General features: G+C 51.6%; 1 protein-coding gene across 2 annotated transcripts in view; it reads left to right on the top strand.

The window, feature by feature from the left end:
- The first annotated feature begins 4,303 nt into the window (after window positions 1-4,303).
- MMRN2 (multimerin 2) overlaps window positions 4,304-13,144 on the top strand; it is a 37,383-nt gene continuing 28,542 nt past the window's right edge. For both annotated transcript variants that reach the window (XM_029061422.1, XM_029061421.1), the window contains exon 1: window positions 4,304-4,649. In XM_029061422.1, the coding sequence (XP_028917255.1) occupies window positions 4,342-4,649 (308 nt within the window). In that variant the 5' untranslated portion in view covers window positions 4,304-4,341. The remainder of the gene's footprint in view (window positions 4,650-13,144) is intronic.

The following is a 13,144-nucleotide window of genomic DNA, read 5'->3' as shown; positions in this document are numbered from 1 at the left end:
CCCACCTGATTATCTTGCATTTACCCTAGTGCTTAGAAGAGTGCTCGACACACAGTAAACTCTTAATCCATACCGTCATCATCATCATCACCCATGGAACTGCCCGGAGAAGTCGTGTAACCTGGGGGAAAAGCACAGGCCAATTAGTCACAGGACCTGGATTCTAATCCCAGCTCGGCCACTTGCCTCCTGTGAGACTTTGGGAAAGTCATTTCATTTCTCTGGGATCGGTTTTCTCATCTGTCAAATGGGGATTAAGTACCTGGTCTTCCTCCTCTTAGACTGGGAGTCCCTGTGGTACTGGCTCAAACTTGATATTCTTGTACCTACCCCAGTGCTTGGCACATAGTAGGTACTTATTGCTATTATTATTATGTAGGGTGGCAAGTTCAAATCAAGCAGGAGGAAAGCCTTCCTCCCCCTGCAGGGGGTGAGCACAAGAGGTCTTTCCCCTCAGGAAGCTGTGCAGCCAGAAACTTCAGTAGGTTGTATAGGTACTTGAACAGCGAGCTCATGCTGGGTCACTGGAGGCAGTCCAGGATGGAGAGGGGAGAGTTAGAGGTAGTGGCTGTCCCATCCTTAACCGTGAGGATGGGTATCTAGGAAGATGAATATCCCAGATTCCCTAAATATCCCTAGGTGACTGTTGGAGACTGTAAACCCATTGTGGGCAGGGAATGTATCTGCTAACTCTGCTATATTGTACTCTACCCAGTGCTTACTAGAGTGCTCTGCACATAGTAAGTGCTCAGTTGACACCACTGATTGATTGGTTGGTTACTCGATCCTGGCCTCACGAGACCTGGACCTTCCCTGGGGATCTGGTTCAGGGTTTGCTTTCCTTAAACAACAGGGCCAATCCCTGGGCTTAGTCTGGGAAGGAGCTGGGTGGAGACCCTGGGAGCGGCCATAAGCCAGTGGAGGGAAAGACTGAACCCCCACCCACCCTTTCCTCCTCTCCATGGAGAAGCAGCATGGCTTAGTGGAAAGAGCATGGGCTTGGGAGTCAGAGGTCATAGGTTCTAATCCTGGACCCGCCACTTATCAGCTGTGTGACTTTGGGCCAGTCACTTAACTTCTCTGTGTTTCAGTTCCCTCATCTGTAAAATGGGGGTTAAGATTGTGAGCCCCACGGGGGTTAACCTGATTACCTTGTATCTAGAACAGTGTTTGTCACATAGTAAGCGCTTAACAAATACTATCATTATTATATTATTATCTGGCCTCCCCACTCCAGTCTTAACTCAGCCAAGTGGGGAAGAACAGAGCTTCCTCCACACTCCATACATAGGACATAGCTGCTGAGGGTTTCTCCTGCCCATCTGAGTCTCTGTAGCCCCTGACCCCAAATCCCACTTGGGCTCCACCCCCTGGAGATTGGGCAGCCAAAGATCATGAGCTCCTCAAGGGCAGGGATAGTGTCCTCCAACTCTACTGAATTGTCTTCTCCCAAGTGCTTAGTACAGTGCTCTGAAGCAGTAAAGGCTCAATAAATACCACTGATCTCTTAATTGTTTGGGCCACTGGTCTGGGCACAGCCACTGGGCTGTTGCAGCCTCCAAGAGGAGAGGACAAGGATTGAGACTGATCACTAATCCAACAGACCTAGGGGTCCTGGTCTCCAGTTCAGGGTGTGTCTGCCATTCCCCCACACTGGTTTCCCAGTTGTCTCCCAGTCCCTAAGCTCTAGGAAACCCCACTTCCAAACCTTTTTGAAGGCACTTCTTTTCCAAGACGCCTTCCCTGACTAAGCCCTCCTTTCCTCTTCTCCCACTCCCTTCTGTGCTACTATTACTTGTTCCTTCACTCATCCTCCCTCCCATCCCCACAGCTCACGTGTATATATCTGTAACTAATTAATTAATCTATATCTATTTATTTATATTAATGTCTGCCTCCCCCTCTAGACTGAGAGCTCATTGTTGACAGGAATGTGTCAATTTGTTGGTATATTGTACTCTCCCAAGGGCTTAGTACAGTGTTCTGCACAGAGTAAGGGCTCAATAAATATGATTGAATGAATGAATGAATGAACACATTGTCAGGGGGAAATTGGTGTTGGCGGGAGAGCTGGGGCCAGGACCACCAGTGTTCTTGGTGCTCAGACACCCCTTTCTCCACATCTCCCTACCTCAGAGCTGTCAGAGCCTGCTGGAGGGGCCTGGGGTTTCAAGGGTTTGGCCAGAGCGGACAGGATGTTGGGTGATTTTCTTTTACGGTATTATTTAAGCGCTTACTGTGTGCCAGGCACTGTACTAAGCACTGAGGTAGATGCAAGATAACCAAGCTGGACATGGTCCATGTCCCACGTGGGGCTCACAGTTTTAATCCCCATTTCACAGATGAGGTCACTGAAGCACAGAGAAGGTATGTGCCTTGTCCAAAATCACACGGCAGACAGCAGAGCAGGGAATAGAATCCAGGTCCTTCTGACTCCCAGGCCTGTGCTCTATCCATGTGGAGCTCTTGTGCTGGGGATTAATTCATTCGTTCATTCATTCATTCATTCCTATTTATTGAGCATGGGGAGTGGTGCAGATACGGACCTTCCAGACCTCCAGGGGTGGGAGACACAAACTTTTAGTTGTGATCATGTGAGGGTACGTGAATGTGGGGAGAAGGAGGTGGGGGGAGGAGAGGCACGAGAGGGGAGCGCAGGGCAAACGGGTTTTGAAGGGATTATACACTCCTTGAGAGCAGGGATCGTGTGTATCTACCCCAGTGCTTAGAACAGTGCTTGGCACATAGTAAGCACTTAATAAATATCATCATTATTGAGCACTTACTGTGTGCAAAACACTGTACTAAGTACTTGGGAGTGTACTGAATAATTGCAAACAGATACAGTCCTGCCCACAACAAGCTCATGGTCTAGAGGAGGGAGATAGACATTAATCTAAATCCCAGTTCTGCCACTTATCAGCTGTGTGATTTTGGGCAAGTGACTTAACTTCTCTGTGCCTCAGTTACCTCATCTGTAAATTGGGGATTAAGACTGAGAGTCCCATGTGGGACAACCTGATTACCTTGTATCCCCCCACCCCAGCACTTAGAACAGTGATTGGCACAAAGTAAGTACTTAAATACCATCATTATTATTACTGTTATAAATAAATTACAGATATACACATATGTACTGCAGGGATGGGAGGGAGGATAAATGAAGAGAGCAAGTAAGAGCAGTACAGAAGGTAGTGGAGGAAGAGGAGAGGAGGGCTTAGTCAGGGAAGGCTTCTTGGAGGAGATGTGCCTTCAATAAAGTTTTGAAGTGGGGGAGAGCAATTATCTGCCTGACAATTCTGGTTCCTGGCTGCCCAAGGCTGGCCCCATCCTCTTTCCTTTGACTGCTGGAGAGCAAGTTGCTGTCACGGAAGGCCTAGCTCCCTATCCTATGTACAACCCAGCCCCCATTTCCCATCTCTTAGTCACTCCAGCCCCTTCTTCCCACCCCACAGACTTCCCAGCCCTGGTTCCCAGTCCCCACTGGTAGAGACCCGAGCCCCAGCTCCCCCTCCCCATCCTGCAGCGGCTGCAGACACCCCCTGCCTAGGCTCAGCAGGCTGAGGGGCCGTTCTGCACCGGGGCAGCCGCGACTGTTTCTGAGTTTTTCTGTAAAACTAACATCCTCTTCCTGCCTCCCGCGGACAAGGCGCACCACAACTCGGTTCCTGTTGGCTGCGGGGCTCAGGAGGCTCATGGGTTCCAAGACCCAGGTTCAGGCCCAGATCCGGGGTCCAGATCCAGAACCTGACCCAGAACCCAAACCCGAACCTGACCCAGATTCTGAACCAGAATGGATCTCAACCCAGAATCCGCCCCCGCCCCCGAACCTGACCCCAACCCAGAATCCGAACCGGATCTTGATCCAGAACCTGACTCCAAACTAGACCCTGACCCAGATCTTGCCCTGAATCTACCCTCAGAACCAGTTCTCTACCCAGAACCTGACCTGGATCCTGCCCCAGAACCAGACCCTGCCCCAGAACCTGACCCCAATCCTGCTGTGGGACTTGACACCTATTCAAAACCCAATCCAGATCCTGTCCCAGATTAGGACCCAGATCCAGGCCCAAACTCAGACCTAGAGCCAAATCCAGAGCTGGAGTTGGAGGCTTCCCTGGATAAACTCCATCCTGCCCAGATAGGGTCACTGCCTGCTCCCCCAGCCCCCATCTCCTCCCCCTCCCCCCGGACCTGCCCACCACACCCCCGCTAAGGAGGGTGGGAAAAGGTTTTCCGGCCATTGTTGAAACAGTGTGGGATATTTTTCTTCCTTCCGAGATTTAAGTAGAGGAGCCCGGAGCCGGCTGAGTGGCGAGTCACACCGCAAGCGACGCTGCCATGCCCGGGAACCGTAGGCTTCTCCTCTTCCTCCTCGTCCTCCTCCTCCTTCTCCCCTGGGACCCCGAAGTGCTGGCTCAGTCATCACCCCCGCCCCCCGGCCCCAGGCAGCCTGGTGATTCCCCTGCCCGGGCCCCCAGGCCGCCCCTACATGGGGCTCCAAGTGCCCCCCTGGTGATGCTCGGGTTGGGGGGCAGCCGGAGATCCACAGGAATGGACTGGGCTGAGGCCCCTCCACCTCCTACGCCCCCTTCCCAGCAGAGGGTCCTGGCCGACCTCCAGGATGGAGCCTCGCGGCCCCGGATGGGGTAAGGACTGGAGTTGGAGGGCCGTGGGTGAGATAACATCGGGGGCGGGGGAGGGCCAGCATGGGGCAGAGTGGATGGAGCAGAGCAGATAACATCCCTGAGACCAGCACCAGGTCTCCTCTGCCCTATTGCACTCATGGTTTAGAATCCATAAACTTTGGGGGAACAGGAGAGGAGTAGTGGACTGTCAGTGATGAAGAGGGAAGGAGGTTCAGGACAGAGGCAGAATGATGATGATGATGGTGGTAGTATTTGTTAAGCGCTTATTATGTGCCAGGAGGATGTGGGTGAGGGGTCGTTGGTGAGATAGATGAGATCGAGGTACAGTAAGTAAGTTGGTGCTAGAGGAGTGAAGGGTGCGCATTGGGTAATGGAAGGAAATCAGAGGGTTAGAATAGGGTTAGAATGAATGTTATAAAGGTGAGGAGTCTCTGTTTGAGCTGGAAGTGGAGGAGCAAACACTGGAAGTGCTTGGAGAGTGGGGAGATGTGGGCTGAACATTTTTCTAGAAAAATGATCCAAGTACCAGAGTGAAGTATGGACTGGATTAGGGAGAGACAGGAGGCAGGGAGGTCAGCAAGGAAGCTGAGGCAGTATTGAAGGCAGGGTAAGTGCTTGAGTCAGGAGAGTAGCAGTTTGGATGGAGAGGAAAGAGGGATTTTAGGGACGTTGAGAGGTAGGACTGACAGGATGTGGTGACAGACTGAATATGAGGGTTCGAGGATAATGCCAAGGCCGTGAGCTTGTGATGCTGTCCACATCGATGAAAAAGATATGGGAAAGACAGGGTTTGGATTTGAGTTAGAAGATGAGGAGCTATTTGTTGGACATGTTAAGTTAGAATTGTCAGTGGGACATACAGTCCAGAAAGAGGGTGGGCAGTGCCCCAGGGGTTGACAGACCTCAAATGTGGCGAGAGTCTCAGGGCTGAAGGCAAGGATTGAGCAGGGATCCTGGTCCCTGGCCCCTGGTCCTTAGACATTGACATCAGGCCAAATCGAGGATGACAGGTGGGGCAGGAAAGGACATGACCTCGTCTAACCTAGCAGCCAGATCTGGGCCACCCTAAATCTCAGGCTAGGCTGTGCTCCCCACCCTGCCCCTGCCCCTACCCCTGCCCTCACCCATTCTGTCCCAACCCCATCCCTGCCCTTATTCCTGCCTTGACCCCATTCATTTCTCTGTTCCTTCCCTCAGGCCGGGGTATTGATCAGGGCTTCGGGAACCCTAAAATGAGGGCCATGCCTCAGGCTAGTTTGGTCCTGGGCTTATCCATCCCCAGATGGCTCCCTAAACTGGGAGTGACCAGCCATGTTGGCAGCAGGGATGATGACTGGTGAAGAATGTGTCGGGAAGCTTATTGTTGGATGGTGACAGGAGCCGGGTACCAGAGGAAGCCTGGGCAGTTTGACCTGAGACAGTGGGAGCAGGAAGACAGGCAGCAAAACATGAAATCTCCATTCTCCTGGTGGCCTGGCAGCGGCAATGCCATGGCTCTTGCCATCCTCTTGAGGTCCTTGTGCACCTACCCTGCACCCCTATTTCCCAGAAGGGAAGACTAAGCTGGTGGGAGTAACTAGCCATTGGACCAGGGAGGCTGTGGAGACAGAGTCCCCAGGCTGGCCAGGGGCACGGAGGGGTCTCCCGAAGCCAGGGGAGCCAGTCTTGCTCCCTCCATGCCTCGTGAAAGGCTCTGGCCGGGCCGAGGGGCCCGCCCCCTCATGACTGGGTGTCCCGCCGCAGCCGGGACTGGTCCCAGAACAGGGCCTCTGCTCGCTCCACCTGGCAGTCAGAGTGCTCCTCCCTAGATGAGGTCCCTCCATCCTCTACCCTCCAGATCTGCCTCTCCCTGACCTCCCAGGAAAGCACAGAGGGTCTGGGGTGCAGCCAGGATCTTTCAGCTGGAAGGGGCTTTCAGAAGCCAACTTATTCACTTGAGGCCTTCAGCTGGACAGGCCTTTAAGTCATCACTAACATCACCTGAAGCAGTTTTGGTGGGCAGAAAATGCTGCACCTGGGGCATCAGGGCGGGAGAGACAGCATCTCCTCACTGGCCGGACACATCTGTGCAAAGCAGGCCCCCCTCTGGTCCCGAGCCCACTTGGGTTGGGAGTGTGCTGGTTCTGGCTCAAGTTGTTCAGACATTCATTCATTCTTTCATTCGATAATATTTATTGAGTGCTTACTATGTGCAGAGCACTGTACTAAGCCCTTGGAATGTAGAATTAAGTAACAGATAGAGACAATCCCTGCCCAGTGATGGGCTCACAGTCTAATCAGGGGAGACAGTAGAGCAAAACAGAACAAAACAAAAACAAGACAACATTATCACGATAAATAGAATTAAGGGAATGTACACCTCATTAACAAAATTAACAGGGTAATAAATAATATATACAAATGAGCACGGTGCTGAGGGGAGGGGGAGGGGGGAGGAGCAGAGAGTTGGGTGGGGAGGGGAGGGGGAGCAGAGGGAAAGGGGGCTCAGCTGAGGGGAGGTGAAGGGGGAAGGGGGAGGAGCAGAGGGTTGGGGGGGCAGAGGGAAAAGGAGGGAGCTCAGGCTGGGAAGGCCTCTTGGCAGAGATGAGCTCTCAGTAGGGCTTTGAAGAGGGAAAGAGACATGGGGAAGGGGGCATGCCAGAGAGTCTGCTGCCTCCTCAGCACCCAACAGCTTGATGCAAGGTGACTCCAGGGCTGCGGCTTAGTCTAGGTTGGCGTGTGAAGACAGGAACTCCTCTGCTCCCCACTGTCCCCCCATCCATATGAATACAGCTTCTGAGTGACCAGATTTGGCTGCAAACAGAGGGAGGCCGGCAGTTAAAATGAAAATAGCAGGCATGGAGACATCCGGTGCTGAATTTGTAGCAGGCCAGGAGCAGAGCAGCTGACAACAGGGCTGTCCGATCTAACACCAGAGGAATGGCCACCCTACTAGATCTGCTTGGGGCTGCTCTCGTTTCAGTAAACAGGGAAGGAAACCCCTCCCTCCTTCCCCTTCCGGCCCCAAGGCTTCCTCAGCCTCCTTTAAGAGGAGCAGTTCATGAACCACACAGCCGGAATGGGGCAGGGAAGGGGTGAATCCGGCTGAAGGAGGAGAAGCGTCCAGCCGGCCAGGTGGCAGGGGCTCCTCACACTTCTCCTGTTCCTCCCAGCTCCTTCTAAGTCCAGGCTGGCAAAGCTGAGGGTGGGGAAGGAGGCAGGTGGGGGGGGGGGGCGGGGTGGGAGGGTGAAGGGGTCACGGTGATGTGTGGTCATTTGTATGGATTAGCTTCAGATGGACAGCACAGGCCTGGTGGGCCCAGTTCGACTGTGCCAGTCCTCAGTCCGATCCCAGTTTCCCTGGACGCTGTCAGGATCAGCCTGTGTCGAACAGTTTTCAGAAGTGGAAACGATGCCTGGTGGAAGTGGAACTCAACAATTCACTGAAGAGTGACCCACCCCTAGGTAGTCGGTTACTGGGTCTGACGGTGCAAAGTGTGGTTTCCAGATGGTGTGGGCCCGGACTGGGTCAGTCACCTTTATGTGTGGTATTTTAACATTGAGTGCCCACCCTCTCTTCTTCAGAGCATGCTGATGCTAGGCTGAAGAACCTGTATTCTCACGGACCTGGGAAGGGAATGCAATGAGAACTCGGGAGCGTGTGTGTGTGGGGGCAAGGGGGCGGCTGATGACAGGATACAGTGGAGAAATGCTCTAGGTTCAGGCAAATAGGGAGGATTTATGCAAAAATAACATCCTTTTTCATCATCACGTTATGCTGGATACTGATGTGGTAGGTATGACATCACATGTATATAGGGATCTGGGTTTTGAGGTGCCTTTGATGAACTCCCCGCCCACACATTGTGCTACTGAAACCTAGAGATTATCCATCTGTTGCTGTCCTGAAAAGCACAGTCCACCCATTGCATAGGCGGAGGCGTTGATTGGGATCCCGGAGTATTGATGTATCATAAACCCCTAAAGTGGGGTAGATACAGAAGACAGGGAAGAGGCATAAAACTATTTTTGGAGTTTTTTTGTCTATTTGCTTTTTTCTAAAGCTTGTCCAAGTGACAGAAGAGAAGTTGTGTGTGTCATATGGTACTTGTTATTCATTCATTCAATAGTATTTACTGAGCGCTTACTATATGCAGAGCACTGTACTAAATGCTTGGAATGTACAACTCGGCAACAGATAGAGATAATCCCTGCCCACTGACGGGCTTACAGTCTAATTGGGCGAGACAGGCAGACAAAAACAATAGCAATAAATAGAATCAAGGGGATGTACATCTCATTAACAAAATAAATAGGGTAATAAAAATATATACAAATGAGCAGACTATTGTCTCGTATTGAACTTGTTGTATTATACTCTCCCAAGTTCTTAGTACAGTGCTCTGCACACAGTAAGCATTCAATAAATATGACTGAAAGAATGATAACCTCTAGTGGCTCTCAGCTGTGCAGGGAAGCAACAGAGTCATTCATTCATTCAGTCATATTTATTGAGTGCTTACTGTGTGCAGAGCACTGTACTAAGCACTCAGGAGACTACAATACAGCAATAAACAGACACATTCCCTGCCCTCAGCGAGCTTACAGTCTAAAGTGGGGAGACAGAGATTAATATAAATAAATTCATTACAGATATGGACATAGGTACTGTGGGGCTGGGAGGGGGAAGAACAGAAGTAGCCTGTCAGGGTGATGCAGAAGCCAGTGGGAGAAGAGGAAAAGGGGACTTAACCTTGGGAAGGCCGCTTGGAGGAGACATGCCTTCGAACAGGCTTTGAAGCTGGGGAGAGCAACTGTCAGATTTGAGGAGGGAAGGCATTCCAGGCCGGAGGCAGGACGTGGGCAAGGGGTCAGCATACAGAGTATAAGGACATGCCCATAAGTGCTGTGGAGGTGGAGTGCATATCAAAGTGCTTATGGGGCATGAACTTAAGTGCACAGATGACACACAAGGGAGGAAGAATAGGATGGAGAGATGAGAGATTAGTCAGGAAAGGCTCTCTGAAGGAGTTACGATTTTAGAAGGGCTTTGAAGATAGGGAGTGTGGTGGTCTGTCGGGGTAGGAAGGAGTGAGCAGGGGTGGATGGTGAGAGAGATGAGATGGAGGCCTGGAATTTTGGAAGGGAAAGCACTCTGCAGGTGCAGCTGTGATAAGAAGTTAGAGGTTCCTAGCCTGGGCCATGCTAGGCAGAGTAGGCTGTCGCTGGTGGGGAATGTGGACCCGGGACCCATAGCCCCACGTGACAAACTCTTTGGTTCTGATGACCGGGTTTATTGAGGTGACGTTTGCAGCCTTTAGTTCCCCCTCATCTCAGACCATCTCCCCACTGCTACCTCCATGTCCCCACAGGGCCCTGGAGAGGTGGGATCCTGATTACCTTATGTCTACCCAGTGCTTAGCACAGTGTTTGGCACATAGTAAGCACTGAACAAATACCATAATTATTATTATTATGGGGCTTGGGTGGGTGGGAACAAGGGGCTGGACTGGACAGGGGCAAGGCATCCTCTGAAATTTATCTATTTGTATTAATGTTAGTCTCCCCCTCGAAACTCACTGTGAGCAGGGAATGTGTCTGTTTATTGTTGTATTGTGCTCTCCCAAGTGCTTGGTACAGTGTTCTGCACACAGTAAACGCTCAATAAATATGACTGAATGATGTCTCCTATACCCTCTGCTACCATCCTCCCCTACCTGAACCCACAGTGCCAGCTGTCTGCGGTCACCATCATCAGGAGGGCGGGGCTCTGGTTGGTCCTTCCTGTAGGGACGACCCAGGGGTTTAGAAAAGTGAGACCAATTACCATTTTATTAATGATAGTAATAATAATAATAATGGCATTTGTTAAGTGCTTACTATGAGCCAGGCACTGAATTAAGCCCAGGGGTGGATTCCAGCTATTCGGGTTGGACAGACATCCCAATATTACAGATCAGGGAAAGTGGGCACAGAGATGTTAGGTGACATACAAGATCACACAGCAGACAGAAGGTGGAACTGGGATTAGAACCCAGGTCCTTTTGACTCCCAGGCTCGTGCTCTATCCACTAATAATAATAATGTTGGTATTTGTTAAGCACTTACTATGTGCAGAGCACTGTTCTAAGCGTGGGGGTGATACAGGGTAATCAGGTTGTCCCACGTGAGACTCACAGTTAATCCCCATTGTACAGATGAGGTAACTGAGGCACAGAGAAGTTAAGTGACTTGCCCAGAGTCACACAGCTGACAAGTGGCAGAGCCAGGAGTTGAACCCATGACCTCTGACTCCGAAGCCCAGGCTCTTTCCACTGAGCCATGCTGCTTCCCAGCATGCTGCCAGACCATGCTGCTTCTGAGGCCTAAAGAGAGAGATACTTGCCCACTCCCAATCTGGCCCTGCAGCTTTGGGATCCCCAAGCCTGTCAGGAAACGAGGTGGAGGGGTGGTCATTGGTGTGGACAAATGGGCCCCCGGCACAGGGTAGAAGGCAGTGTTTGTTCTCTGAGAGTTGCCGAAGGGACAGGATCCTTGAGGTGGAAGGAAGAGTGGAGTCGGCCTCCAAACCCTCCACATGGCCACCTTTTCCACCTCGCCTGAGCATGCAGGACTAAGATTCCCAAGGTCAAACTGTAGCGAGAGCTGTCCCCCAGCAGGCACTGGATGCATCACCAGCTCTTCGGCAGGACGTGAGCCAGACTCTTCATCTATTCTCCAGCCCAGAGCTGGGATCACAGAGGCCCCGTCAGCTTCTTCTTCCCCACACCCAGCAGGGGTCATTTACTTGCACCAGAGGCACTTAGTAATGGCAGAAGCAACAATGGGCAAGGCAGTAGCAGCCAGGATGAATAATTGATGGTGCCCCTTCCTCCAGAGAGCACCAAGCCCCTTGCAAACATGATCTCATCGGTCACCACCCTCTTCCCCCTCCCACCAAGTGGCAGGGGGTGGGGTGGGGGGAGCACCATAGGCGTGGCCATTTTCTCCCCGCTTCTTAATGGGAAGCTTCAGGGGCAGAGAGGTGCGGTGACTTTCCCAAGGTCTCACAGAGAGCCAGGGTGGGGCTGGGAGAAGTGGACTCAGGGCTCTGCCGCCTGGCCCTGATGTCGGGTCCTCCCGCAGGCTGAAAGGGCATGACCTTGGCTATGGGCAGCGGGGTCCCCACTGTGACTGCCACCAAGGATTGTGCACGCGCACGCCTGTGCTGGCCTTCTCACGCTCTCACTTTCAAGTCCCCGGGGACCTCAGGCTCTGCCCTTGTGTCACTTTCCAGCCCCCGGGGCACTCGGGTCCTACCCTTTCAAAGCTAATAAAAGAGGATGAAATGGGTTCATCTGTCCTGGGGTTAGGGGTATTTAAGGGAGAGGGAGAGTTTGGGGGTTTCCTTGCTATTTCCATTTGTAAGAAGCCATCTAAATGTCCTCTTTGCTTCTCTCACAATTCAATGTGCTTATAACAATAATAATAATAATGATTGAAGCATTTGTTTAGTACTTACCGTAAGCCAGGCACTGTACTAAACCTGGGGCTAGAAACAATTTCAGCATATCCACATGCATACCCAGGGACTACATACTCATTTACTGAGCCCTTATTATGTGTAGAGCACTATATTAAGGGCTTTGGAGAGTACAGTATATTAGACTTGCTAGACATGTTCCTGCCCACAGTTACACACATACACACAGATGCACTGTCTCCCACACTCACGCATTTCCCTCTCCTCTAATAATAAAAATAATAATTATTATTATGGTATTTGTTAAATGCTTACTATGTGCCAAGCACCGTTCTAAGCTTTGGGGTAGACACAAGGTAATCAGGTTGTCCTATGTGGGTTTCACAGTCTTAATCCCCATTTTACAGATGGGGTAACTGAGGCCCAGAGAAGTGAAGTGGCTTGCCCAAGGTCACACAGCAGACAAGCGGCGGAGCTGGGATTAGAACCCATGTCCGCTGACTCCCAAGCCCAAGCTCTTTCCACTAAGCCACACTGCTCCCGTCCAAACACACACATGCACATGCACACACACATACACATACGACACTTGCATGCACACACACATGCACTGTATCCTCCGGGAGACTGTCAGAGGTTGTGACATCAGGTCCAGACCCCATTGAAGAGCCGTGGGGCCGTGGTGCAGTCCGAGAGACCTCCTTTAAAGCTGAGAGGCCCAGACCCCCCAGAACCCACGTCTGACATCCCGAGCAGTTCCATCAGCACCAGTCATGGGCCATATTTGGCAGCCAGTGAGAAACCACAAAGTCTCGGGACAAAATCCAATCCTTGCACTGGACTATACTCACCTCAACGCAGCTTTTCCGTGAGGGACATGTGAGGAGAATGGATGATGCCAGGATCCCTAAACAGCTACTCTGTGATCAGCTGGAGGGAGGTAAATGAAAGCAAAGACAAAGTGGGAGGCATGTTAAGGACGAAGTAAAAGGAAGCAGCCTAGCCTGGTGGAAAACTGCATGGGTCTAGAGGCGGAGGGACAGGTTCTAATCCT

The sequence above is a fragment of the Ornithorhynchus anatinus genome, chromosome 3 (genome assembly GCF_004115215.2).
Source record: "Ornithorhynchus anatinus isolate Pmale09 chromosome 3, mOrnAna1.pri.v4, whole genome shotgun sequence".
NCBI lineage: Eukaryota > Metazoa > Chordata > Mammalia > Monotremata > Ornithorhynchidae > Ornithorhynchus > Ornithorhynchus anatinus.
Note: the sequence above shows the minus strand (reverse complement) of the source record. Positions and strands in the feature narration are given on the sequence as shown.